The sequence below is a fragment of the Xenopus laevis genome, chromosome 1L (assembly GCF_017654675.1).
Source record: "Xenopus laevis strain J_2021 chromosome 1L, Xenopus_laevis_v10.1, whole genome shotgun sequence".
NCBI classification, from domain to species: domain Eukaryota; kingdom Metazoa; phylum Chordata; class Amphibia; order Anura; family Pipidae; genus Xenopus; species Xenopus laevis.
Window position 1 is genome coordinate 222,940,228 of NC_054371.1, and position 23,600 is coordinate 222,963,827.

Below are 23,600 nucleotides of genomic sequence, written 5' to 3' on the forward strand. Positions count from 1 at the left end.
ACCATGACCATATAAAGGCGCAAGGTCACAAGGTACCAGCGTGAAGAGACATAACAAATACAAATGTGGGCTGCAGATCTATAATATGTATCAGAGAATTGATGCCCAACCAGTGGCTTGCAACCAACTTGTGGCTCACCAACCTCTTGAATGTTTCTCCCAGTGGCCTCAAAGCAGATGCTTATTTTTGGAGGCAGGTTTTGGTTGTATAAAAAAAGGTGTCCTGCCAAATAGAAACTCCTGTAGGCTACCTCCACATAGGGCTACCAATAGCCAATCACAGCCCTTATTTGGGATCCCGGGAACTTTTTTCATGCTTGTGTTGCTCCCCAACTCTTTTTACAATTGAATGTGGCTAAGGGGTAAAAAATGTTGTGGATTTCTGTATGAGAGGTTGCACCAAGATGGCAGAAACATATAGCAAGGTTGGTTGCACCTGGAAACTTGTCCAAGTGACTGCAAGAAAAAAGTCAAGTTACTCACCAGGTTCTCATTAGTGAGACGGGTAATTTCTTGCTGAAGCCCAAACTCCACCTGAGCCTCTGGGGAAAGCTGAAGAGCTTGAAGTAGAACCTGCTGCTGCTTCTCCAACTCTTCCTTTAGGGAGTCAATGTGAGAGCTCAGTATCTCCACCTCCTCATCGTGCTGCCTGATTTGTGCCTGAAGCTGAGCCTCCAGAAGCCTAAGGAAAAGTCAATATTCAGTAAAGGGAACTTATGGCCTCCAGACTTTGCTGGACTACAGCTCCCATGGTTCCCAAACAGTCAACTCCTAAAGTTTGGCTAAATGCACTACACTTTAGATCTACATAAATAACCCAATAATATTGTTTGAATGCAGATTTATGATGTGCATAACTCTGGCACCTTAACTATCATCAATGTCTTCAAAGTCAACCCCAAAACAAAAAATTTGCCTAATAAAAAAAAAAACATAACTCTAAGCAACTTTCCAATATACCTTTATTACAAATTGTCAGTGCTTTTTAAGTTATATGTAAAAACAATTGCTATTGAAAGCTTAACTCCTGGTTGTAACTTTTTAAACAATGTTGCAAAAGTCTTTAGAGGCCTAAATTTCAAACGAATTCATGTGAGTTTTTTTAAAATTGGAATATACTCACAATTCGAGTGGGAGGTTATTTAAGAAAAAATTGGAATGGCTAATATTTGAGTGAATGGCTCTGACCCGAAAATTTGAATCGTATTCGATTCATATTCTATTCATATGAATCAAAGTTTTCTCCCGAAAAAAAAAAACTTGAATGTCTGGAACATCTCCTATTAACATCTCCAAATGGCTCAACGGACCTCTGCCATTGACTTGTACATGAACTCGGCAGGTTTTAGGTGGCGAATATTCGAATTAGGACTGTTTTCATGGTTGAGATGTGATAAATCTCACATTCGAATAGAGGGATTAAAATCCGCATGTATGAATTTTTAAACTCAAATATTCGAATTAGACTATTCGACCCTTGATAAATCTGCCCCAGCAAAGACAGGTCTGTTAATCAGCTGCCTTGTCTTACATTGTATCAACAGTCTGAACCACCAGTGCAGAGAATAGAAAGCGACAGACGCTGCTTTCAGTAGCAATACATATATAAATAAATTAAAACCCATAGAAAATTTGTAATGGATGGATATTGGAAAATTGCTTAGAATTATGTTTTCTTTTATTATGTACATTTTTTATTTTGGAGCTGATTTGCCCTTTAAATCCATAAAAATACCCAATCCAAGGTGGCTCAGTACCCAGTGAGACAGGAGCAAAGGAAGAAGAGAAAAGGAATAGAAAAGATGACCTGGCAACTTGCTTTAAGCCTTGATAGGCCAGGCCAAGCTCACCATCTTCATTTAGATACCCCCAGTCCTGAGTCTTTCTAGAAAGAAAAGATAGAGAAACAGACAAGGAGAGAAAGGTTGAAAAGCAGAGAAATTAGTCAAGAAGCCACTCAAGTGCAGAAGGAGAGGGAAGCCGGTCATTTTGGTGGGAATCTGTACTTCTAATTAAAATAAAATTGATCCGTCAATACAAGTTGCTGTACAAAGACAAGGATAATGCCGATTATTTAATTCCCACAAAGCCTTGCATGATAATCCAGTACAATACAATCGCTAGGACAGTGATTCCCAACATGTTGCTTTCCAACCCCTTGGATGTTGCTCCCAGTGGCCTCAAAGCAGTTGCTTATTTTTGAATTCCAGACTTGGAGACAACTTTAAGTTGTATAAAAACCAGATGTACTGCCAAATAGAGACTCAATATAGCTTGACAATCCACATAGGGGCTACTAAATAGCCAATCACAGCACTTATTTGGCACCCAGGAATATTGTTCATGCTAGTGTTGCTCCCCAACTCCTTTTACTTCTGAATGTTACTCATGGGTTCTAAAGGTTGGGGATCCCTGGGCTAGGGGCTTGGTCTTATGGGTACTGTGTGATATCACTGGCAGCATGACCCGAAACAGAGGAACCAATCAGTGGAGTCAAAAGTTAAAGGGATTGTTCACCTTTTTAACTTTTAGTATGATGTAGAGAGTGATACGTATTTTGAGACTATTTGCAATTGGTTTTCATTTCTTATTATTTGTGTTTTTTAGAGTTATTTAGCTTTTTATTCAGCAGCTCTCCAGTTTGCAATATCAGCAAACTGGTTGATAGAGTCCAAATTCCCCTAGCAACCATGCATTGATTTGAATAAGAGACTGGAGTATGATTAGGAGAGGGTCAGTATAGAAAGATGATTTATTAAAAAGTAGCAATAACTTTAAATGTGAAGCCTGCCAGAGCATTTGTTTTTAGATGGGGTCAGTGACCCCCATTTGATAGCTGGAAACAGTCAGAAGAAGAAGGCAAATCATTCAAAAACTATAAAAAAATAAATAATGAAGACCATTGGAAAAGTTGCTTAGAATTGGCCATTCTATAACAAACTAAAAGTTAACTTAAAGGAGACATATAGGATAAATGAATTTTGTAGGCAATGATATAAAATATATGGTGCTGGTTTTACTTTTGGTTGTAAATTAACCCTGTCTTCAAAATAAGCGCCTTTTTTTGAGCTCCCCGTAAAGAGATTCTCTGGCCTCTGTCCCTGTTTCAAATGAAGGGTGGACGTGGCCTAACGGTCCCTGCCAGAAAAACAGTTGGAGGGGGACGGCCAATCAAAGTCACACAAATAAAGACAGGCTTCAGTCCCCTATCAGGTCAGCCTAGCTACTGATTGGTTCCTATCCTACAGTGCAGTTTGCTGAGTGAGGGTCCCCTGTACAGCCTGGGAAAGGAGGCAGCAGGAAGTGGACTAGTAGGGTTTTTTCAGAAATTTTCAATAAAGTAACCGGAAATACTATTTTTTAAAGCACATTCCTTCTATATCTAAAATAGTTTAATACACTGACACATTCCTTTAAAGGTGAACCACCCCTTTACACAGACTCCCTAACTTTGCTCATAGACTGTAATGAGATCAACATCCAGTAAAACTGCCAGTTCTTGTGCATTGCCATGTACTACATACAATTGTTACCTTCAACAGGGCACTAACTACCCCACCATCATGTTGTTACTGTTAAGCCTCCTGCATATGTATCAATTATACATGGCTCATGACATCACCATTTTAAGGATATTTCTAAGGCCTGAATCACCCATTTATCCCCCAGGAAACCTGAGGTCAGGTGAGATTAATCTTATACACATTCAAAAAGATGTAAGACCCTGAAATGGTTCCCAAGTAATACCCGTGGTCTGATGTACTTGGATAACACAACAGAAAATAACAAGGGGCACGATTCATGGCCGGGCATTGAGCTCTATTGTCCTGGCAGGTTACTGCATCATAAAAGTTGTTTTGGAAAGTACAAAGAAAATGTAAAAATAAACTATAAACACAAAAGGTTTCCTTAAATCAGCCACAGGTATTACACCCCAGCTGAAATGGCTCAGGAGCTTATCAGCACTCACTATTCATGGGATAAGGCTATGAGTATGTCACACAATATGTTAGCTGTTTTGTAATTGTTATTTTAACCCTTGTGTCTATAAGTGTCCAGCCTTGAAAGAAACAAGCCGCGTTAGTTTTAGGTGAAAACGAGGGGATGCATGGAACTGGGGATTCTGGGGGTAACAATATCTGGCCAAGATATCGATCGCAAAGGTTTGATTTTTTTGCGATCGAGGACTGCCTTGGCTAGTTGATGCAGTCCTTGTACCGTCGTCACCTATTCCCTTCATTGCAATCCAATCGTTTGGCCCTAGTGCCGAATGATCGGATTAACCTGATATCGTCCTGCCTTTGGTGGCCATATCGGGCAACCTCGTCATAATGTATGGCCACCTTAAGAGATAATCACCTGACCTGCAACTGCACCAGTAGGGTTCACATGAACCATAATAGATAACCAAACCCACCACTCTCTGTCTTTCCGAGAGCCACTTGAGTTGAGTTTACCTGTTTGTCTCACAGACTCCATGATAGGCTTCAATGGCATCGTCTTCATCCATTTCCTTGTTGCTGTTTGGCCAACTGGCTTCTGAGCTCTATAGAAACAAAACCAACAATTTAGTAATTGCATTCTGTCATTGTATTAGTATAGTATAGTATTAGTATTGTTTGGGACTCCTTCACACCATCAGCTATAACAACATGTGTGTGATACAAGACTTTAAGGCTATTCCTGCTGCACTAACTGGGAAAGCTGGACAGTTGATAAGAACCTCCAAAATGAAGGAGTCTCACTGGGTCTGTGTTCTCAGGAAGAACTGCCAATCACTGAAGGACACTTGCACAGCCAATGCAATATCTAAATAAATCCCCTGAGCCTTAACACTCCTCCTCCCATTGAGGGGTTTGTGGAGGAACCGCTTCTTTAAAAGACGTACATTGGGGATTATGCCCAATTCCAGCTACCCATAGCAAGTAAAGGATATAACCATTGGCTTTTGGTCCAGGATGGACCTGCCTGATCTCCCCTCCAGTAACTTTACAATGCCGGCTTCCTGCTTCTGTTTTTTTATGTGCTAGCCACACCCCTTTTGTGATGTCATGAGCGGGTTGGGGCCTATAAATAGAGGGGAGGCAGCGGGTGTGGGCAGGCTCAGGTCTGGTCAGGTGTGGGTCAAAACCCGCACATAACTAGTCCAGGAGTCTTGGACAAAATATCATTGATATTGCCGTGTAACCTCTTCTCAATATTAAAAAACCTACAGAAGTGACTGAATTTTACAAAATCCACCAACCTGGCACACCATTTAGGAGGACTAGAGCTGGGGTCCCCTACCTTTTTACTTGTGAGCCACATTCAAATTTAAAATGAGTTGGGGAGAAACACAAGAATGAAAAACGATTCTGGGGGTGCCTAATAAGGGCTGTGATTGGGTATTGGTAGCCCCTATATAGACTAGAAGCCTACAGGAGACTCTGTTTGGCAGTACAACTGGTTTTTATACAATCAAAATTGCCTCCAAGTCTGGATTTCAAAAATAAGCACCTGCTTTGAGGCCACTGGGAGCAACATCCAAAGGGTTGGTGGGTCACATGTTGCTCTTGAGTCACTGGTTGGGAATCACTGGACTAAAGCATAAAATTCTCACCATAATCCTCTCTGCCTCTTTATGTTGAGCGGCCTTTACAATCTGGGTTCTGAGCATGAGCACTTCTTCCTTCCGCACCTCCAGCTCCTCGTGGGCCGACTTCAGTTGGTTGAGTAACATGATAATCCTGGCCTCGTCGCTTGAGCCATCTACTGCTCCATCTGCTATTGCCTTCCTCGTCTCATTCAAGTCATTTTTAAGCTTCTTGTTTTCAGACTCAAGTTCTTGCCTCTGCCAAATAAGAGCACATATAAATCAGAGACCTACCTACCTTCCCTGCCTCCATTATGATTCAATTGTGGCTGAACCGATTGTTTGGCACTCTATGCATACCAGGTGGGATTTTCTCAGGTGCGTTTTTTTTCTATGGGGAATGCCACTGAATTTAATGGAACAAGCAAAATTGTACAATAATGGTGTAGTCACAACCTGCCTAAATAGTCTTGCAACCCCAATTTTAAAATGAAAAAACTTCCAACAAACAGAAATTACACCATCTTTTCTATAGGGAGTGGACTGGCTGGAAGCCACAACAAAAAAAGAACAGCAGGTTCAAAAATCTTTCTCTATCTGGATCACATACATTAATAGCCTCCGACGATCACTTAGAGCTCTAACAACCTACACCTTCCAAAATACAACATGGTACAGCTTCTGGAATCTTACCTAAGGTAAATCAAACCTAGCCTGTGAAGATTGGCAAAAAACTCGGAATTTGTTTAGTTAACCTTGTTTAGTTTTGTTCTTCTTTCTTTGCTCTTATTCGCTTTTCCTTTGATTTTACATATGTACTACAATTTTTGGAAAGTAGAGATACATTTAGAACATTTTCTTTAAACTGGTGTTACTGGACCTTTAATATCCCATTCCCATTGGCTTGAGAGCTGCTGAAGGAAAGTGCACCCATTTATACCGATAACGGAGCTGTCGCTGCTAATATCGGCCACTCGTTTTCACATTGTACAGATAAGCGTTATTGTGCCAGTCCTGCAGCTCTTATGTTTTAACCAAAGGTATTTCTATTGTTGTTAGAACATTTCATAAGAGAACACGGATAAAACCAGCTCCGGCCCAGTCTCGGGGGGCATTATTAGCGGCTTTCATTAAGAGCCCAGGAATTCCCAGGCCTGCGGATATTGCAGTTCTTTTTTATTGATGCCTATTCAGCTGCTAAGAATCTCTCTGACCTTCAGAAATTCAGAAGAGAGAAAGGATCAGAGGCTGCTGACTTTCGTTATTGCTGCCTCCTGAATAATGATGCTCATTTGAGAAAGTGTCAGGCTCAGAAAAAGCCTTGAGTGGGTAGGAAGGTATGGGAAGCAGTGGAAATACGCTTATTAGCTAATGAATCAGATGTTGCAACTGGATTAGGTGGGATTGTGATCAGCAGCCAGGGGGGAACATCTCTTTGCTTGAGTTCACTGATGCTGCAATTACACTTACAAATACATTTAAACATTTGCAATGAATATAATGGATAGTTGCTTTGAATTATATTTTCTTTTTATTATGCAACAACACTCGCGTGCCTTATTGCATGCAGCATGCACATATGCATTTATCCATATAACTGGCGGCTGCCATTCTCCTTGCCTTGTATAAAGCATTCTAAGAGTTGTTGATGTTAATACTATCTCTGCAGAAAGCCTCAGCCATAATATCAGCAGCTCCCACATCCAGGTATAAATGTAAATGCAGATGAAGAATGTTTTATGCACACAGTAAGCAACCCCCTCATACTCAACTATTTGGCAGCTCCCTCTCATCTATAAAGGTAGAGGAAGGATGGTGTAATAAAAAATTAATGTTAATGAAGTTATTTGATCCCTTCATTATTCTTTATATTCCATGGGGACAGCAAAGGCAACAATGCACAACTGGATATAGTAAATTACCTTGAGATTGTTGTAGGCAATGTCAGTGTCACGGTCTGCAGTCACCTCATTGGCTGTGTCTATAACCTGAATACCAGGGAGCAGAAAATCATATAAATTAGTATTTAGTATTTGTGCTCATTGCAACACTGTCCTTAAATCAAGTATATTGAATTTTTGATTGGAAAATGCATATCCAGGTCTGCTCATTCAGCTCATTCATTTAAGGTGGCCATAGACGCAAAGATAATATCGTACAAAACGAATTTTCGTGCGATATTCGTTGCGTGTATGGTGAAAAAAGTGCCGACCGATATCGGCAGAAGACTTGGATATCGGTCGGCTCGTCGATCGGGCTGGACGGAAAATTTTGATCGGGTGCCTTTGAAGGGACCCAAACATCGGCCATTGTTGGTGCTGAATCATCAGATACAGGTAGAATTCTATTGTTTCTATTTGTATATCTGACCATTCAGCTCTACACGTGTGTATTGAAACGAACGATCTTTCTTGGAAAGATCTTTTCCAAGAAAGATCATAATTGTTAAGTCTATGGCCACCTTAAAGGTTACTGATGAAAGTATCAGTCAATTTGGCAGCTGGTGAGTGACTGTATGATCTGCCAGTCTGTACCCAGCTGTAGGAATGCTGCAAAGACTGGGCAATAATAAATGGTTCTGCATTTCAGGATCAGGCAATCAGGACCCGATCCAATCAGCTGACAGCACCTCTTGGCATTCATATCGGGTATTGGTAGTGGCTACATGTTCAATAATCCAGTTGTCTGGTACAAGGGAGGAGCAAATGGATTCCCAAAGGCAGTGAAACACATGATCTTTGCATGTATTCTGGCCAGCCGGTGCCGATCAATATCCATGCCCCATTGATGCCGGCTTGTTTGGGAATCTGCCAGATTTGAAAATTTCATCTTCCGATGCACCATGTTAGTCAGTGCATATTGCATTCGCAGATGAGGAGGAGGAGGAGGAATTGTGCACCAATATCTTGGAAACTCATCTTGGCTGATCGACAAGGCGATCGATATCCAAGTTTTTTGCCGATATTGTTTCCCACCATACACTCACAGAATATCGTACTTTGTTTCGTACAATAATATCTGTACATGAATGGCCACTTTAATTGTTGTTCAATGGGGCCCTGGATGGCTGGTTCCCTGCTTAACACTAGAAGACCCAGCCCAACAATGGTCATGTTTGAGCACAAATCAGACAATAATCCTGGCCAGAAACACAGATAAATCCACCAAAGTCACCAAACAAGCAAATATTTGCCTGATGTAGCAACCCAAGTGCCAAATCAGCCTGATCTCTTCCTTTGCCTCCTGGCCAAACAATGGATAACATATAGGCCTATGCAGACAAACTGGAAAAGAACTGAATGCAATGTGGTCCTCTTCTAACAGCATTTTCCAGCTGACCTGATGTCTGATTAAGACTCTGGATACTGATTATGAAGATTATGGTTTTGGCCCCATACACAGAACATAGTCTGCTCCTTTGTTTGTGAGCTCTCTCCATAGACAGTATTATATAATTTTTCTGAATCATTGTTGCCCTGTCTCAAGCTCCAGCCAATAAAGGTGGATCTTTATAATTTGAGGGAAGGCTCCAGTTACCTGTGATTTTTTATTTTCTTGCTGTTCTTTTTTGTCCAGTTGGCTCTGCAGCTTCTTCCTCTCAAGCTCAAGTTCCCTCACTCTCTTCTGCAGCTTCAGGAACAGAGACATGTCCATGGCAGCCTTTTCCAGCCCGGCCTCCTGCAGGATCATCAGGAATTCAATTAATAAACAGTTTTTATTGGGTTCTAAGCTTTCCATGATTATATTTCTGTAAATAAAGAATCTGTTATGGAAAGAACAGAAGATAAATATATATTGTGCTATAATTCTTGCTAAGGCAATACCAATCTGGCATTCAGGGGTTGTGACATGATGAAGTGGTATCACCCCGGAACATTGTTTCCATCTAAATTATCTCCATGCAAGATTATGACTTATAAGTATAAGCGCTTGCAAAATTGACCAGCACAATCCAGCAATGAAATCTAGAGAACGATATGGAGTGATTAGTGGTACCCACTGCCTATTACAGTAGCTGTGCAGGTGCCTTCAACTGATTCTTATACGGGGCAATGATGGCTGATCAGATGACACCTTTGTAGGTAATTGTATGTATAAAAAGTACAAAGAGCACATTAAGATGACTAGCAATAGTTATTTTCACATATATAGCCTACGACCCTACTAATGTTGCTGTACTGCAACTCCCAATAAGCCGCTGCCCGTCAAGGTGCCGCCATAGATTTTTCTCAATGTATAAAAATCTGATACCAAATATCCATTACGTATTCGAGCATTACCTCCACCTCATTGATGGTATCCTCTGTGTCCCCGATCTCAGAAGTAGATATTGAGGGGTAATTGGAGTCAGATTCTAAGCTGCTCTGATTGGACGGATTCCTCCTGTGCCCTGGCATTTGTTGCTAATGTACAAAAAAGAATATAAATATTACAAGATACATTTTATTGTGGAATACAAATAAAATAATTGTTTTTTTAAATTTGAATTGTTTGAAATAGTTTGTTTTATCACCAGCAGAAGCGCATTATAAATAATTGTAAACTCAATTAAAGGGGTTGTTTACCTTTAAATTAACTGTTAGTATGATATAGAGAGTGATATTCTGAGACAATTTGCAATTGGTTTTCATTTTTTATTATTTGTGGTTTTTGAATAATTTAGCTTTTTATTCAGCAGCCCTCCAGTTTGTAATTTCAGCCATCTGGTTGTTAGGGTCCAAATTCCCCTAGCAACGATGCATTCATTTGAATAAGAGAATGGAATATGGAGAATAGGAGAGATCGGAATAGAAAGATAATAAGTAGCAATAACTTTAAATGTGTAGCCTGCCAGAGCATTTCTTTTTTTAGATGGGGTCATTGACCCCCATTTTGAAAGCTGAAGAAGAAGGGAAATAATTCAAAAATGATACAAAATAAATAATGAAGACCAATTACAATTGTCAAACAGTTGTTTAGAATTAACCATTCTATAACATACTAAAGTTAACTTGAAGGTGCACCCCCCACCCTTTAAAGCGGAATTGTAAAATTATACAGTACTGCGTATCCTAGTAGTACCATATAAAGTTATACTCTAAAGTAGATGTCCTCCTGTAAGTTTTATGGGTAATGGGTTTCTGGATAAGGGATCCCATACAACCATACATAGACAGATAGAATGACCAATGTCAGTCAGGAGGGCCAATAGATTCCATAGGGGTCATTTATAACCTTTGTGCAGTGTTGAATATAAGATGCCGTGTTTTTTTACCAATAATGCAGCATTTTCCCCTAGAATCACATAATCATTGTGGTCGCCATGGGCCCAGTTGCAAGCGACGTGTCAAATAGTCCAGCTGGCTTGCAATTAAAATGGGGTGTCACCAATTTTTTTAGGCGCAAGTCTGCTGGGTCTATTCACGCAAACTACATATTGACACAATGGAGAGCTCACATTGATGCAACTTATAAACATACTTCTGCCAATCTGTGCTCTCCATTGCATCAATATACACTTCTATACATCCATTTTAGAACACTAACAATCTAGGGGCGCATTCATAGAATATTCATTAATAGTGCTCCAACGGTAGAACTGATATCATTCAGTTATTTACCTTAATAATGTTCACCTCCTCCTTCAGGTTGTCATATCTCTGCTCCAACCTTGTATATTCCTTTACCAGATTCTGGTGCCGGGACCTTTCCTCCTCAAGATCCTTCTTAATCTGCAGGTTCTCCTTGACTGTACTTTGGGTAAATTCATCTGAACAAGGATTAAGCGCATAGGATAATAACTACGGTGCTAAAAGCGGAACTAACGCAGGCTTGAGTTGCTATTGATTGTTTTGGGAAGGGTAACATTTTCGCTCACCTTCAGATCGCAGAATGATTTTATTATTGAGTTCCTCTTTTTCTTCTTTCAAATGAGAATTCTCCTCTTCCAGCTCAGAGACGCGCTATGGAGAGAAAGAGACAGCTGGACGGTGAGCAGCAGACACCGCTAAATAATTTAATTCAAACTAGAAAATGAATTCAATAAGTAAAAAAAAGATGCAAAGGAAAAAACAAGGCAAAAACCAGTGCACTTTTGCCTTTTTCAGATTTTGGCAAATTTAAAATTTCCTTTTATATAAAATAAAGAATAATAATTTGCAAAAGAGAAACCGGTTCATTGTATGTATTGTGAATTCATATAGATTTTGGAACGACTGTATAACTGTGGGAAACAAAGAGAGCAATGTCATTATATATCCTTGCAGCCATTGCTTATTTGGCACTTGCATTGTACTACTTCCCCTTTAATAGCCTACTTAGGTCAATGACGTGGCAAAACACCATTATGAATGAAAAATCTCCTTACGGTATTTCCTTATCACTAGTACAGAAGATCTTCAGAGCTGTGGTTTAAACCTATCTATTGTGTCTGCCATTTCAATGATGTCTTGTTTTTCCGGTTAAGAACCTACAGCCTCAAGGAGGGCTGATAAGAACTGAGCTTAACCATTAAATCCCTCATTCTCTTAATGCGGTTTTCAGGGATCAGAGTTTGATTGAATGTTAGGCCTTTGGGGGGAGCTCCTTTCGCCTAGAACTGACAAAAACTCACCCAGAATCACCAGGAATCCTGTCTCTCTACGTGCAGGATTTGTGGTGGTGTCAGTTATATTGTTAGCACACGCGGCAATGCGTTTTTTATAGTCGCCTGAAGTTGCCTCACACAGGCAACTTCGGGCGACTATAGAAAACGAATCGCCGCGTGTGCATTAGCGCAGGCGACTTTTCATTGTAGCCTATGGGAATAACCGCTGAGGCAGTTCGGGGAGATAGTCGCTGAGAAGACGAGGCGATTAGTCGCCAGGCGTCAAAATCTCCACAAATCTCCTCGTGTGAACTAACCCTAAACCAGAATTTTCAGTCTATTGGTCTCTGTACAAACCTGCAGCAGCTGCTCTTTCTCACTCATGAGAGTGTCTTCTACGATCTTCTTCTCATTGTACGATTTGGCCAGTTCTTCTCTCAGAGCCTCCAGTTCCTCCTGCAAGCTGCTGAGTTGGTTCTCGTCCTGCTGAGCCTGCCTTTGCTTCTCGAGTTCCTTCTGAAGTTTCTCAACCTCGACTGCACGAGTAGAAGTCACAACTGCCAGTTGCTCCTTCAGGTCTTTCTGCTCTTTGTTCTGTGCATGACACAAAAGGGTCATTACAACTAACGATTTTTGTTTTAGTTTAACTTCAAGTTCAGCTAAAATCAATCTTATATAGAACCTATTTGTCTTTTTTTCATCTATGATCCAATTAACTTTCCAATGATATACGGCTGCACAAGAGCAGTTATAGCCCTACTTAGGGAAAATCACCTCCCAGCAGAACTTGCAGATAAATGATGTTGTTATATATAAATATATATAAGTATATACGGCAGTTCAGACTAAACAGGTATAAATTAACTTTTGTAATGGAATGATCAAAACATTGTCAAAGCTTCATAAATAAATAACTCAAAGTAAAAAGCCAACAGGCAAACATAACTAATTCATATTCATCTAATTAGACTTGAAACGCCTCTTCTAACTCTTCTATGTCGGTACAAAGGAGTCTGGAACTTACCAAAACTATTGTTGTATTGACTCCTGTTCAAAAGTCATGTAACAGTCCAACTGCAAGTATCATTATTATGGAGAAAAAATGAAAATCTCACTCAGATCCTGGTAGGGTGGCCATAGAAACTGGCTGATAAAAGCTGCCAACTTAATCCTCAAAATGTCAGCTTATTGGCCCATGATGGGTCTGGCTGACCAATATCTGTCCAAAAAATCATCCAGATATCATTGGAAGAATCAATGGAAAAATCCTGTTGTATCAGGATGTGTTGACGAGATCCATGTCCAATGGGCCTCTGTAGGACACAGTGTATGATCAGCCAACGATCAGATGAGCCAATTGGAAGTGGCCAAGCACCTCCTATGAACATATATGAACACCACCTACCAGCACCACCCTATAACAGAGCCACTGTCAGATGCCACCGTCACAAATACTCCAAAGAAACAAACATTCGGGTCACAGTCCAATGGAACACTGACACCAACGGTTTAGAAGAAGAAGTAACATGGATCATCTCCAATGAACCCAGAATAATCCCAGGCAGTATTCTATATGTCTGGTCTACTGAATACTAAGGAGTCAGTCTCCTAATAGGAAAGGACGAAGCAAATATTTCTCCATCGTGCTCCACTTAATTCCACCAGCGTGAGACTTCATCGGGTCTGTATCCAAGGACTCTGACCTCCTCTACTCCGTTCTGTCACTCTTACAACCTGTGAGTAGCCAGTGACTGTAAATGCTAGTATTATATTTGTTCTTCAAACCCAGGGTGTGAGACAAGTCAGACATGACTCGCGTTTTCAATAGGTTAAAAATAACCCCAAGACAAAGCAGAGATAGGCCACGTGTTTATAGCAGGAAAGCTCCAAACAATTCACTGTGACAACAAAACTATAACTGCTCAGCATAGCGGCACTTACAGCAGCCGTAACAGATTGTTTAGTCCTGGTACTGAGTATTCTTCAATGAATAATGAATCATTTTTCCAGGTTGTTCTTTTTAAAGGTTTCTTTGTTATTTCTTGATCTTTACTTCCATTATGAAACAAGCATTAAAGGAGAACTAATGCTTAAATTATATATATATATATATAATCCATCACTAACGTTTCGGCTGTCGCACCAGCCTCTCTCAAATGTCGGACAGAGCTCCTGTGATTTCCATACCTAAAACATATTCCTGTTCTATACAAGCTCCATCTATTGCTTTTCTTTTACTCAAGTCCTAAGAGAATGACTTCAGAGATGAGATATATTTTCTTGCAGGTGCACTTTCCTTTGTAACTATTCCAACACTGAATCAGTCCAAACTCTGCACTGTTCTATTGCACTTTTCATTCGCTAATATTAGGAGTGATGACAGGTATCTCATTCAGGGTGGAACTGGTCCTGAACAATGACGCGGTGCACTGAATTTGACGCCAGCGCACCCAAATTGGACGCCGACCCCTCTGACCCCCTCCACCAACCTCCCTGACCCCTCCCGAACCCCCCCCCCCCCCCGGTCCTTGGAAAAAAAATTGGCTCTTTTTTGGTCCCTGGGCCAAAAAAGGTTGGGTCCCCTGGTCTAAAGGCATTACTTCTTTATGGCGACACCGACTTAAGTGTAAGGACCACAGTTTGAACAAGGACTTACTATAGGCTACTGTATCTCCCTGAGAGGCTTTCACTGGAGGGGATCAATTACACAGAGGTGTGACTAAAAGTGGCCAAGAAAGATAGTTTGTTTCAATACACACGTGTAGAGCTGAATCAGCACTAACAATAGCTGATGTTTGGATGCTTTTAAAGGTGCACAATCAAGAATTTTTGTCCAGCCTGATGGACGAGCCGACCAATATCCAAGTCTTATGCCGATATCAGTCGGCTCGTCTCCCAACATGCACACACCGAATATGTTCTGACTCCAGAACTTGCTATTTATTTATTTATTTAACTTAAATAGACACACACATTCTGGGACTTTCCTTGTAATTCCTCCAATCAGAACTTTCCTTGTAATTCCTCCAATCAGAGTTGCCTACGTCTCACTATGCCACTCAGTGACAGGTAAAAGTCACTCCCTGTACCCTCACCTGTCCATTAGTTCTCTACATGTACTGCTGCCATACAGACTGCCCGCAGGACACCCTCACTACAGAAAGTAATGATGAAGGTAAGGAGCGCTGCTGTAAGGAATTACTAAGGGAAACACTGGAGAGGTGACAGGAGACAGGAGCAATGGAAGTGAAAAAGAAAGTAGATATTTATGGAATGGAAGTGAAGGGAAACAGAGACAAGGAAGTGAAGGGAAACAGAGACAAGAAGGAATGGAAGTGAAGGGAAATAGAGACAAGAAGGAATGGAAGTGAAGGGAAACAGAGACAAGAAGGAATCGAAGTGAAGGGAAACAGAGACAAAAGGGAATAGAAGTGAAGGGAAACAGAGACAAAAAGGAACGGAAGTGAAGGGAAACAGAGACAAGGACAGTGGCGGAACTACCGGGGGAGCAGGGGGTGCGAGCGGGCCAGGGCCCGCACCCCCTCAGGGCCCCCCGGCAGTCCGTTCGCCGCTGAGAATGCCAGCATATGTGGCCGTACAGAGGGAGGCGGGGCCTGTCTGCGCGTCACGCACCAGGGCCCGTCCCCCTCTAGGATCGCCACTGGACAAGGAAGGAATGGAAGTGAAGCGAAATGAGACAAGAAGGAATGGAAGTGAAGGGAAACAGAGACAAGAAGGAATGGAAGTGAAGCGAAACAGAGACAAGGAAGGAATGGAAGTGAAGTGAAACAGAGACAAGAAGGAATGGAAGTGAAGGGAACAGAGACAAGAAGGAATGGAAGTGAAACAGAGACAAGAAGGAATGGAAGTGAAGGGAAACAGAGACAAAAAAGAATGGAAGTGAAGGGAAACAGAGACAAGAAGTAATGGAAGTGAAGGGAAACAGAGACAAGAAGGAATGGAAGTAAAGGGAACAGAGACAAGAAGGAATGGAAGTGAAACAGAGACAAGAAGGAATGGAAGTGAAGGGAAACAGAGACAAAAAAGAATTGAAGTGAAGGGAAACAGAGACAAGAAGGAATGGAAGTGAAGGGAAACAGAGACAAAAAAGAATTGAAGTGAAGGGAAACAGAGACAAGAAGGAATGGAAGTGAAGGGAAACAGAGACAAAAAAGAATGGAAGTGAAGGGAAACAGGTACAAGAAGGCATGCAAGTGAAGGGAAACAGAAAAAAGAAGGAATGGAAGTGAAGGGAAACAGAGACAAGAATGAATGGAAGTGAAGGGAAACAGAGACAAGAATGAATGGAAGTGAAGGGAAACAGAGACAAAAAAGAATGGAAGTGAAGGGAAACAGAGACAAGAAGGAATGGAAGCGAAGGGAAACAGAGACAAGAATGAATGGAAGTGAAGGGAAACAGAGACAAGAAGGAATGGAAGTGAAGGGAAACAGAGACAAGAAGGAATGGAAGTGAAGGGAAACAGAGACAAGAATGAAGGGAAGTGAAGGGAAACAGAGACAAGAATGAAGGGAAGTGAAGGGAAACAGAGACAAGAATGAATGGAAGTGAAGGGAAACAGAGACAAGGAAGGAATGGAAGTGAATGGGAACAGAGACAGGAAGTTTCCCTATGTGTTATGTGACATATAAAAGCATTCAGTCTGCAGCCTTGTGTCTTTACATGGTCATGTAACTACTGGGTAACTTATAATGTAATACTATCTTTATTACCACAGTGGGTACATTGTCCACTATATATTTTATATCTTGGAGCATTGATGGCTATAGCACTTCTAGTGGTTATAAATGGCATTTTATTGTCTATGATAGTGATCCCCAACCAGTAGCTCATGAGTAACATGTTGCTCTCCAACCCCTTGGCTGTTGCTTCCAGTGGCCTCAAAGCAGGAGCTTATTTTTGAGTTCCAGGCTTGGAGGCAAGTTTTGGTTGCATAAAAACCAGTTGAACTCCCTAACTTCTGAATGTAGCTCACCGGTAAAAAAGGTTGGTGACCCCTGTTCTATGAGTATGGAGAATACTGATAAAAGCAATATGGTAACTGTAATACTGTCACAATCGCAAAATCTTGTAGAACCAAGCAGCTGCCATATATGGACTTCCTTCAGTTGAACGTATACAAGGTGTGGAATTGTACTGTAGGTGAACCTAAAGGCTACAACAAAATAAATAACAAAATAATGCTTACCTGCTCATCAAGCTTCCTCTGCAGCTGGACCACCTTGTTCTCCATGCCCACGCTGAGCTTCTTAAAGTGCTCTGCTGTTCGGGCTTCGATCTTCAACTGTTTGAGCTCCCGTCGGGCTTTCATGCGGCGGTAGTAACACTGAATAACAACGGCCGCGCTGCGGAACTTGGTAAACTGTTTGCGGGCCAACCAACCACGCAAGTGTTTCTGGATGATGGTGGCTTTGTGCTGCTCCAGAAGCTGCAATAAGAAAACAAGGGCTATAGAAAAGAACAAATTATGCAAAGAGAAATAGCTCAGTTCAGCCACTGGACTAATTAACTTCTACAACGTTAGGTATTCCCCTGTACTAAGCACAATTCAGCAGGAACAGCCCCATAAGTTTACTCATAGCCTGTACAGAGAGATCCCATAAAACTATGGCAGCATTGGTATTCCTCTGTACTAAGCACAATTCAGCAGGAACAGTCCTCTAAGTTTGCTCATAGCCTGTACAGAGAGATCCCATAAAACTATGGCAGCATTGGTATTCCCTGTACTAAGCACAATTCAGCAGGAACAGACCCCTAAGTTTGCTCATAGTCTGTACAGAGAGATCCCATAAAACTATGGCAGCATAGGTATTCCTCTGTACTAAGCACAATTCAGCAGGAACAGTCCTCTAAGTTTTCTCATAGTCTGTACAGAGAGATTCCATAAAACTATGGCAGCATAGGTATTCCCTGTACTAAGCACAATTCAGCAGGAACAGCCCCATAAGTTTACTCATAGCCTGTACAGAGAGATCCCATAAAACTATGGCAGCATTGGTATTCCTCTGTACTAAGCACAATTCAGCAGGAACAGTCCCTAAGTTTGCTCATGGTCTGTACAGAGAGATCCCATAAAACTATGGCAGCATAGGTATTCCTCTGTACCAAGCACAATTCAGCAGGAACAGTTGTTAAAGGTGGTGTATATGAATTGTAAGGAAAAGTGAATGCTGAGAATAAACACAGTTTACAAGACAAGCTCCCTCTAATTGCTTCTCGAGAAGGAAAAATACTTTGTGCGCACATTTTAAACTTGTGTGTTGCCATTAAAAACTGTGTGCTCAGGTCAGAATAATACAGAATTCTTTGTGCGCACCACAATTTGTTGTGTGCGCTGGCCTCAAAATTTGCATGCGCATGCACAAGCACAAGCACACAACACTCTGATTGGCTGGGCTACAGTTTTGGCCAGAGTTCAATACACTCTAGGGCTGCTTTTATGTTGTAAGCAAATCTTATATTACCTAAAATGCTGAGTATGTTTAAAAATACAATGTCAGTTTAAAAATTGGGCAAAACATTGCAAACTACTGGATGATAAAAATAAATGACATTGCCTTTCATTAACTAAAATAGACTGACTGCAAATTTCTTATTTAACCCCTTATGCTGGGTCCACTTGCTTTCTATTTGGAATAGGGTATTCAATATTTGTAGGAGTTTAAAATTAAAAGTCATTTTCAAAATGATTTTTTGTTGTGTGAGTGTGTACAGTATCTTCCTTGTTAAATACAATATTTTTGTTATATATAAGTTGTAGATAATTCTATACAAAAACTAGAATAACAATAGCCCCTAAGATTCCCTGCTGAGCTGTGTAAGCAATACCTATACTTACAGTTTTGTTGTATCTCTCTGTACAGAATATAAACAAACATAGGCCACGATTCCTGTGTTGGATCACAAAGGGGAACTTGAAGAGATTCTCTCATGATTTTTATGATGTAGTTTTTATTTCTAAATTACACTGTTTACACTGCAAATAATGCACTCTACAATATACCTGTAAAATGTTATTCCTGAACCAGCAAGTGTATTTAGTTGTAATATTGGTGTGTAGGTGCATCTCAGGTCATTTTGCCTGGTCATGTGCTTTCAGAAAGAGCCAGCACTTTAGGATGGAACTGCTTTCTGGCAGGCTGTTGTTTTTCCTTCTCAATGTAACTGAATGTGTCTCAGTGGGACATGGGTTTTTACTATTGAGTGCTGTTCTTAGATCTACCAGGCAGCTGTTATATTGTGTAAGCTGGCCATAGACGCAAAGATCTGATCGTACGAATCGAGGATTCGTACGATTTTCGAACCGTGTGTGGAGAGTCCCGACGTTTTTCGTCCGGCGGAGATCGGTCGTTTGGTTGATCGGACAGGTTAGAAAATTTCTGTCGGCTGCCGATAATATCTCTGCGTGTATTGCCGATCGTACGGTTTTCAGTGGGAAACTGTCACCAGCTTTGGTTGGACATAGATATCGTACGATTGCTGTCAGGGGCAGAACATTGCTGATCTGTTCTTTAACTAATCTGACTGGTAAGACTTTGATCTGAATGGTTAGTGGCGGGTCGGGAGATGGAAAAGTCCGATCGTATGATGATTCGTACGATCGGATCTTTGCATCTATGGCCAGCTTTAGGGAGCCGCTATCTGGTTACCTTCCCATTGTTCTGTTGTTAGGCTACTGGGGGGGGGAAAGGGAGGGGGGTGATATCACTCCAACTTGTAGTACTGCAGTAAAGAGAGACTGAAGTTTATCAGAGCACAAGTCACATGACTGGGGGCAGCTGGGAAACTGACAATATGTCTAGCCCCATGTCAGATTTAAAAATTAAATATAAAAAAATCTGTTTGCTCTTTTAAGAAACTGATTTCAGTGCAGAATTCTGCTGCCGCCGCATTATTAACTGATGCGTTTTGAAAATGTTTTCCCATGACACTAGAGCTTTAACCCAAAATCTCTGAAGACCTCCATCCTTGGGACAGAAGCAAACAAACTTTCTTGGATTGATGTTGTCTGTAAATCTGCTCACTACATGCTTCTGGCAGCAAGGATGGATTGAGTATAATTAGGGATGAATCAAATCCACTATTTTGGATTCGGCCGAACCCCCGAATCCTTCACAAAAGATTTGAATATCAAACCAAACCTAATTTGCATATGCAAATAAGGGGTGGGAAGGGGAAAACATTTTTTAAATCCTTCTTTTTGTGAATCCCGAACCGAATCTATTCTAGACTTGTGCTCAGTGGAAAAGTGCAGTTAGCTGATATGATGTTCATTTCTGTCCTCTCCTTCCATCTGATACACATATTTTCTAATGAAGTCGTATTACACTGGATATCTAAAGCCTGAGCAGCGCGTATGTGAGATCAGAGCCAGTCGCCATCTGAGAAATGAAAGAGATAAATGTGGAGAAGCTTGTCCATCTGATTAATGAGTGCAGTACATTACCTGCCGATAAGCTCTCCTGACAAACATTCCCCGGGTGTAGGACTGGATAGTGATAGCTGCCTTGCGAGTCTTCTGAAAGCCACGATACACGCGGATCATTCGGAATTGCTTCTGGAAGCGGATGGCAGCCTTCGTCATCCTGAAGTGCTGAGCCAACCTATGAAGAGTCAGTTGGTTGGTCACAAAAACTACTAAAACTTTTCAGTTGTTTTGGTCACCAGTAAAGAAGGGCCCCAACTAGTGTTGCCCCCAGGCCGGAATTTTACCGGCCTAGCCGGTAAAACACCTGCCAAGGCCGGGGCCAGTATTACAAATTTACCGGCAATGTAGCTGCCGGTAAATTTGTAATACACCTAACAAAAGCCAGTGGCCTGCCCCCAGCCTGGTCAAAACTAACCTTTTTCCTGCCGGCTTCTTGGCAAACACACGCAGTGGCTCCGACCCTTTGGCGCCACGACCCGCCCAGCCAATCGTGAACTGTGGCTCCGCCCCCTTTTATTCCCGCACCCTCCATCGGCCGGTGGAAATTTTTTTTAAAAGGTGACAACTCTTGCCCCAACCCAAGTGGAAGCCATGCAGCCTGTCATTTCATTTAATGGAAACTTAAAAAGGAACAATCGCATCACCATACTGAAATAAGAAACTTTCGTAATACAAACAATTAAATATTACTGTACTGTTTGTGAAATAATCAAGTTAATGGTCACGATTCCTCTCTCAGCATCTGTTTCTCTTCATTCTCTCTTCATGCAGCAGTTGGGTGTCAGATATTCATTGACAGTTACATCCAATATATCTTATAGGGGGGCTCCTTTTGCCTAGAAGATGTATTAGAGCTCACTCTATTAAACTCACCAGACATCATGTCTCTCTACATGCAGAATTCGTGCAAAAAGCAGTTATTTTGTTAGATTTTGTTTGTACTGGAATCAGTTATTTGAGTGAGCTCTAATACATCTGCTAGGAAAGGAGCCCCCCTATAAGATATATTGGATCATTCATCTGACACCCAACTGCTGCATGAAGACAGAATGAAGAGAAACAGATGCTGAGAGAGGAATATTAAACATAAACTTGATTATTTCAGAAACAATGCAGAATTTTTAATTGATTGTATTTAGAAAGTTTCTTATTCCAGTATGATGAAGCTTATATTACATTTTCCTTTTGGCCATAGTTCCATTTTAATGTGTACCATTGATACAAACATGTCTGGTTTCAGGCTGTATGTTGTTACATAGAGATTACTTGACGCTGGTGTATTTCAGCCGATAAAAACATCTAGTTTACTTCAGTGGTCTCTGTGCTCCATTTTGGAGAATAGAGACCTGCAGCCTCTTCCATAAATACAATAAGTTTGGCAGCACTGTGTTCATGAGGGGTGGGCAGAGAGAAACATAGGCGTTCCTAACTTGTTATATAGTGGCAGCAAGTTTAGGCTACAAAAGGGTCCTGTACCCTCCCATGTTGCAAATACGAATTTTCTTTTATTGCCCCTCTGCTTCGTACCTCCGGGCAAGGTGCCCACGTGTATATCTCTGGATGGTAACTGCAGCCTTCTTCATCCTTCTGTATTTCACCCTTTGAAGCCAGCCGCGTACAGTCTTCTGAATCATAATGGTAGCGGCACGGAACTTGTCTGCGCGCAGTTTCTCTAAGTAGGCCACTTGGCCAGCCCGGAAAAAAATCTTTGTCCGTCCAAACTGGAACTTGTCAGGATCCTACACAAGAAAGGAAAGGAAGTACTTAGAAATCGTATTGATAAAACTATATATAAAATATATCAGATGTGTTCTTTTAAAGGCATATACTTAACTGCAAGCAAATTATAGCCAGGGATGGGGTTTTGCACAATTTATATTTCAGTGCAACAAATAATATTGATAATATTGTGTTTTTCCTGCCAAGGCAAAGGTATACAGCTGAATCTAGCTAAACCTGCAGTCAGCACCATATTGGGCCATAATAATAATCACTCAGCTTAAATCTGAGTAGGGCCTTGCCAGCTAATAGTTGACGAGGCTCTAAAATATTATTTGGGCTGTAGATGTGGTCCCCTTCTGACAGGTCTGCATGGGACCCTTGATGGCCCAACAATCGGGATTCAACCCAATTTGTAACCAAGCCAAGTAAACATCCATTCATTTGACAACCTCAAAGGTAGCAACTCCTATTAAGGGACTACCAGTAAAGTGCATATACAGAATAATATATCGGCTCCCAATTTACCTTGATAAGGTTCTCTAAGACATTCTTACAGACCAGCTTCTTGTCTCCCAGAGAATTGTCCTTCTTTTTCATTAGGACTCGGTACCTGTTGAAGAAGTCATGATAGGTCCACCTAAAGAGACAGAGAAGGAATGTCAATAATCATTTCTACACAAAGGAATTTTCTAGATTGCTTAGATTCCGGGTATCTACTTTACATTTTTGTACTCTCCTTTGCATTAATCTCATGAAAATATTAAAAGCTAAAAGCATGCTTTTCTTTTCATTAAAAGTTTCAAGATATTGGAATATATTGGTATATCAAAGATTCAGCCATAGTTCTAAGAATATCTAGGGCTGCAAATAATTTCAAATTTTATCCAAAATGACCTTCAAGATTGGCTTTCAGGTATATCTAGACAGCAAATCCAAATGTTCCTTAAATTTTAACCTAATTAGCCATCAGGCTGCATCAAGCCCCCATGGCAGGCAAGTTCCACCTTTTGGGAACAACTGCCCTTGAGCTTTTACATCCCCGTGGGATAAGAATTTGAACAAAGTACCTGGATGGAAAGCCGGCAGCACTAATCCGGATAGTCTCCAGCACGCCACATGCTCTCAGCTGCTGCACGGCTCTCTTTGGATCAAAGCTGAAGTTAAATTGGGAAACAAATATCAAAATGAGATATGGTGCCAAATCAATGGATATGACCGCAGTAATCAAATCAAGTCTTCCAGTGTGCCTTTTGCTTTTCCATCAAATCTAGAGAAGGGCACTTATTCAGAGTCA

The 23,600-nt window shown here is 41.1% G+C and overlaps 1 protein-coding gene across 2 annotated transcripts in view; it reads right to left on the bottom strand.

Moving 5' to 3' along the window:
• The window catches only part of myo5b.L (myosin VB L homeolog), a 159,834-nt gene that overhangs the window by 14,190 nt on the left and 122,044 nt on the right, over positions 1–23,600 (bottom strand). The window contains exons 17-31 of one of the 2 annotated variants that reach the window (XM_041570190.1): positions 23,374–23,460; positions 22,832–22,943; positions 22,112–22,323; positions 20,603–20,759; positions 17,345–17,584; positions 12,495–12,731; positions 11,430–11,514; positions 11,173–11,321; positions 9,853–9,975; positions 9,110–9,250; positions 7,495–7,560; positions 5,600–5,830; positions 4,458–4,546; positions 1,808–1,885; positions 484–682 (exon numbers count right to left, since the gene is read on the bottom strand). In XM_041570190.1, coding sequence (XP_041426124.1) covers positions 484–682; positions 1,808–1,885; positions 4,458–4,546; positions 5,600–5,830; positions 7,495–7,560; positions 9,110–9,250; positions 9,853–9,975; positions 11,173–11,321; positions 11,430–11,514; positions 12,495–12,731; positions 17,345–17,584; positions 20,603–20,759; positions 22,112–22,323; positions 22,832–22,943; positions 23,374–23,460 — 2,206 coding nt within the window. The remainder of the gene's footprint in view (positions 1–483; positions 683–1,807; positions 1,886–4,457; positions 4,547–5,599; positions 5,831–7,494; positions 7,561–9,109; positions 9,251–9,852; positions 9,976–11,172; positions 11,322–11,429; positions 11,515–12,494; positions 12,732–17,344; positions 17,585–20,602; positions 20,760–22,111; positions 22,324–22,831; positions 22,944–23,373; positions 23,461–23,600) is intronic. The other variant, XM_018266955.2, reaches the window with a different exon arrangement.